This window comes from Abramis brama (assembly GCF_963993115.1).
Source record: "Abramis brama genome assembly, chromosome: 21".
In the NCBI taxonomy this organism is placed as follows: Eukaryota; Metazoa; Chordata; class Actinopteri; order Cypriniformes; family Leuciscidae; genus Abramis; species Abramis brama.
Window position 1 is genome coordinate 2808380 of NC_139983.1, and position 3351 is coordinate 2811730.

General features: G+C 38.4%; 1 protein-coding gene across 1 annotated transcript in view; it reads right to left on the minus strand.

Annotated features, from left to right (window-relative positions):
• The window catches only part of esrrb (estrogen-related receptor beta), an 84870-nt gene extending 82728 nt beyond the window's left edge, over positions 1 to 2142 (minus strand). The window contains exon 1 of the mRNA XM_084097792.1: positions 1781 to 2142. Within this exon, the coding sequence (XP_083953918.1) occupies positions 1781 to 1830 (50 nt within the window). The 5' untranslated portion in view covers positions 1831 to 2142. The remainder of the gene's footprint in view (positions 1 to 1780) is intronic.
• Positions 2143 to 3351: the final 1209 nt, after the last annotated feature.

Sequence of the window (3351 nt, forward strand, 5' to 3'; positions counted from 1 at the left end):
ATAATCCTGTCATCCCTGCGAAGAACACACACCGCGAGCGAGAGGAGAGCCGAGGCCGGGACCGGAGAGATCGAGGAGAGGCGGGTCTCTGCTCCGGCTCGGATCGAATATCCCAGATGAGTGAAGAAGAAGAAGAGACGTCAAAGATCTTCAACTTCCCTGCGTTTACAGTGGACCCAGTGCATCTGAGGTCAGGGCGTGTTCAGTCCCATCCGGCGTCACACACCCTTCAAGCTCAGCTTAAACACTGACTAAACTGGAAAACACACTTCATTTTATTCAATCACTTCAATTACAATTTGTGGAAAAATATTTTAGACCGGCTAAAACTGAATAAAGCTGATTTTTTCAATTAAAAACGAGTAAATGTACAGATGCACAGTCCAATCCCTAAAACGTGAATAAATTAAATAAAGTTGTTTTTTTTTAATTAAAAATTAATAAATGTACAGATGCACAGTTCCTCTATTAATAAATGCTATCACTCTACATTAATATTACATCTATGATGTAACTGCAAATGTGTGATCATTTTTAATGTCTAATAATAAAAAGGGCTATTTATTGTTTTTCAATGCAAAAATAATTATGTAATATAATCACTGTATTAATTTGATTGTATTGTATTATAATAATTATGATACGATCAAATAATTTGTTAGAACAGACTCTAGCAGATACAGTGATGAAAGTGTAACATGATGGTGTTTTAGATGCATATTTAGATTTTAAAAATCACTAAAACATTTAACAAACTCTTAATAATAAAATAATAAATCTGCCTTTTGGTTTTCAGCATCAGACTATTTATGATTCGTAATTTTAGTAGAGATAGAATATTTTGTGTTACCCTAAATTAAAATGTGCATTTTAAATATAACCCGAACACAAAGGTGTTATTATGTGAGAGTAGAAATGCATGAACTGTACTCAACCTTTGTAATCCGTCTTAGTGTAAAACGACAAAGCAGCTTAAAATATGTGTTTAAGACACTTGACTTGAGTGTAATCTAGCCTATTTTACCCCAAACACACACACACACACACACACAGTTTGAATTCGACCCATTTCTTTATGTGAGAGAGCAGCTGATGAGACATGTTACTGAAGAGTAAACGAACAAATCCATATCCAAAAAATCCATCAGTGGAGTTAGTGCACATTACGCTCAATGCTGATTTTTATGACAACCCAAACACAAGCTAAGACTGAGTTCACGGTCTCAAAACCCCTGTGTAAATGCGACACACTGCACGCAACGTTTCGGTTTCATAAAGTGCCAATTTAAGATGTGGCTCGGGACAATTTGGAGAAAACGTGTTGAAACAAAAAATATATAAAAAGACTATGAAAAGGCAAAGCAACTTGATTTCTGTGAAAATAGGAGTAAGAGACGACTCCTGTAAGTGTCCACTTCCCAGTCTATGTAGAGCGAGTGCATTATTCCAGATCCCAGATCTCAGACGGCCCCGGGACAGCAGGAGTCCTCCGGGGACGCTCAAAAACACCCTTCTCCACCGCGGCTTCTCTCGCTCACTCACTTCAGCTAATACACAAACATCCGCGCGGCAGAGCCCGAGACACTTGTGTTCAAACACACACAAATCAAGGCATTAGAAGAGCGTCCCACTGCAACACACACACACACACAATCTAAGCAAAACGAGAAAAGTGTCTGGATCTGAAACATGCGTGTGAAACAGAAGATGCAAGCGTGAAGTTCAGGAAACTGAGAAGCAAACACAGGAGTTAGTGCGTGAGAGAGAGAAGATGACCTACTGGTTATGATAGCTGAGAGGATCAGGGATGCAAAGTTCGGAAATGTCCATCAGCCCAGTGTTATCATTCCAGGAGGAAGAGAAGAAGAGAAGCGGATACACCGGACACTCGCTCTCCCCGTACACACCAGCGAACACCTTCAGGAAAGTTGAGGTGGAGAGACCCTCCAGCAGTGCAGCCCACCGACTCAGGTACGCATGTGTGTGTGTGTGTGTGTGTGTGAGTGTGTGTGTGAGTGGGGGGGAGGGGGTCTGCTCAGATCAGGGTGAAGCGGAGAGAGAGAGAGCGAGAGCGAGCGCTACGGTGAGTGTGTGTGAGGCAGAATGAGTGTGTGCACGCTCAGTGTCGGTCTCTTTAAGACTGAAGAGCTTGATGAATATGGAACAGCTGCTGTTGGCTGATGCCTCGGAGGGGGCGGGGCTTAACACGCCGAGGGGGCGGGGCCACAGGGAGGGGGAGGGGGGAGTGATTAGGGGGAGGGGCTGTGTGCTGAAATACTCCCACAGATGATCACACACACACACACACACACACAACAGACTCAAGCAAATACTATATAACAGCACAAAAGCTAATTATTTGTTCCTAAACGACGAGGAAAACCTGGATTATTATATATTACTAATTTTGGGTTACACTTTATTTTAATGTTCCTGTGTTACAGTGTAATTAAGCATTTAAGTACTGTGTAATAATAATAATTAAATGCATGCACTAATAATTCATTATAATAAATAATTATTTATAAATAAATACACATACAGATGATCACACACACACATACACACACACACACACACAAAACAGACTCAAGCAAATACTAAATAACAGCGTAAAACAACTTATTTTAATGTGAGGAGGAAATCCTTGATTATTATATATTATTATTCTGGGTTACACTTTATTTGGTAACACTTTATTTGACAGTGTCATTGTTACATATGTTACATGTAGTTACTAGAATAATAACTATAAACTGTGCATAATTAGCTACATGCAACTAACCTTCAACCAAACCCTAATCCTATCCTATAGTAAGTACATGTAGTTTCTTAATATTAATCAGTACTTAAAATGTATAATAACAGTGTAACAAAGACACCTTCAGATAAAGTGTAACCCTTTAGGTGTCATTGTTACAGTGTAATTATGCATGTAAGTACTGTTAATAATAATTCAATTCATGCACTTGCTATAGGGTTAGGATTGGCGTTTGGTTGAAGGTTAGTTGCATGTAATTATACAGTAACTATGTCTAACAAGGACACCGTAGAATAAAGTGTTATCTTGTTTTGTTTATTTTACACATAAGAACCAGATTGTAAAGAGAGTTTGAGTAATCTGTGCTCATCCACTAATGGTGTTCCCTGTGAAATGTTCGGCAAAAGCATGTGTTAATTAACTAATAATATGTAAGTGCATTTAGATGCAAATGTGGCAAAACTTATATTTTACTTTAGATGCATTTGTTTTATTGTTTTATTATTTTATATTATATTAAATTATATGTTAACTGCAAGTAAATTACAAATATTAGTGTGTTGGTTTAAATGATCTGTTTCATGTGGTCT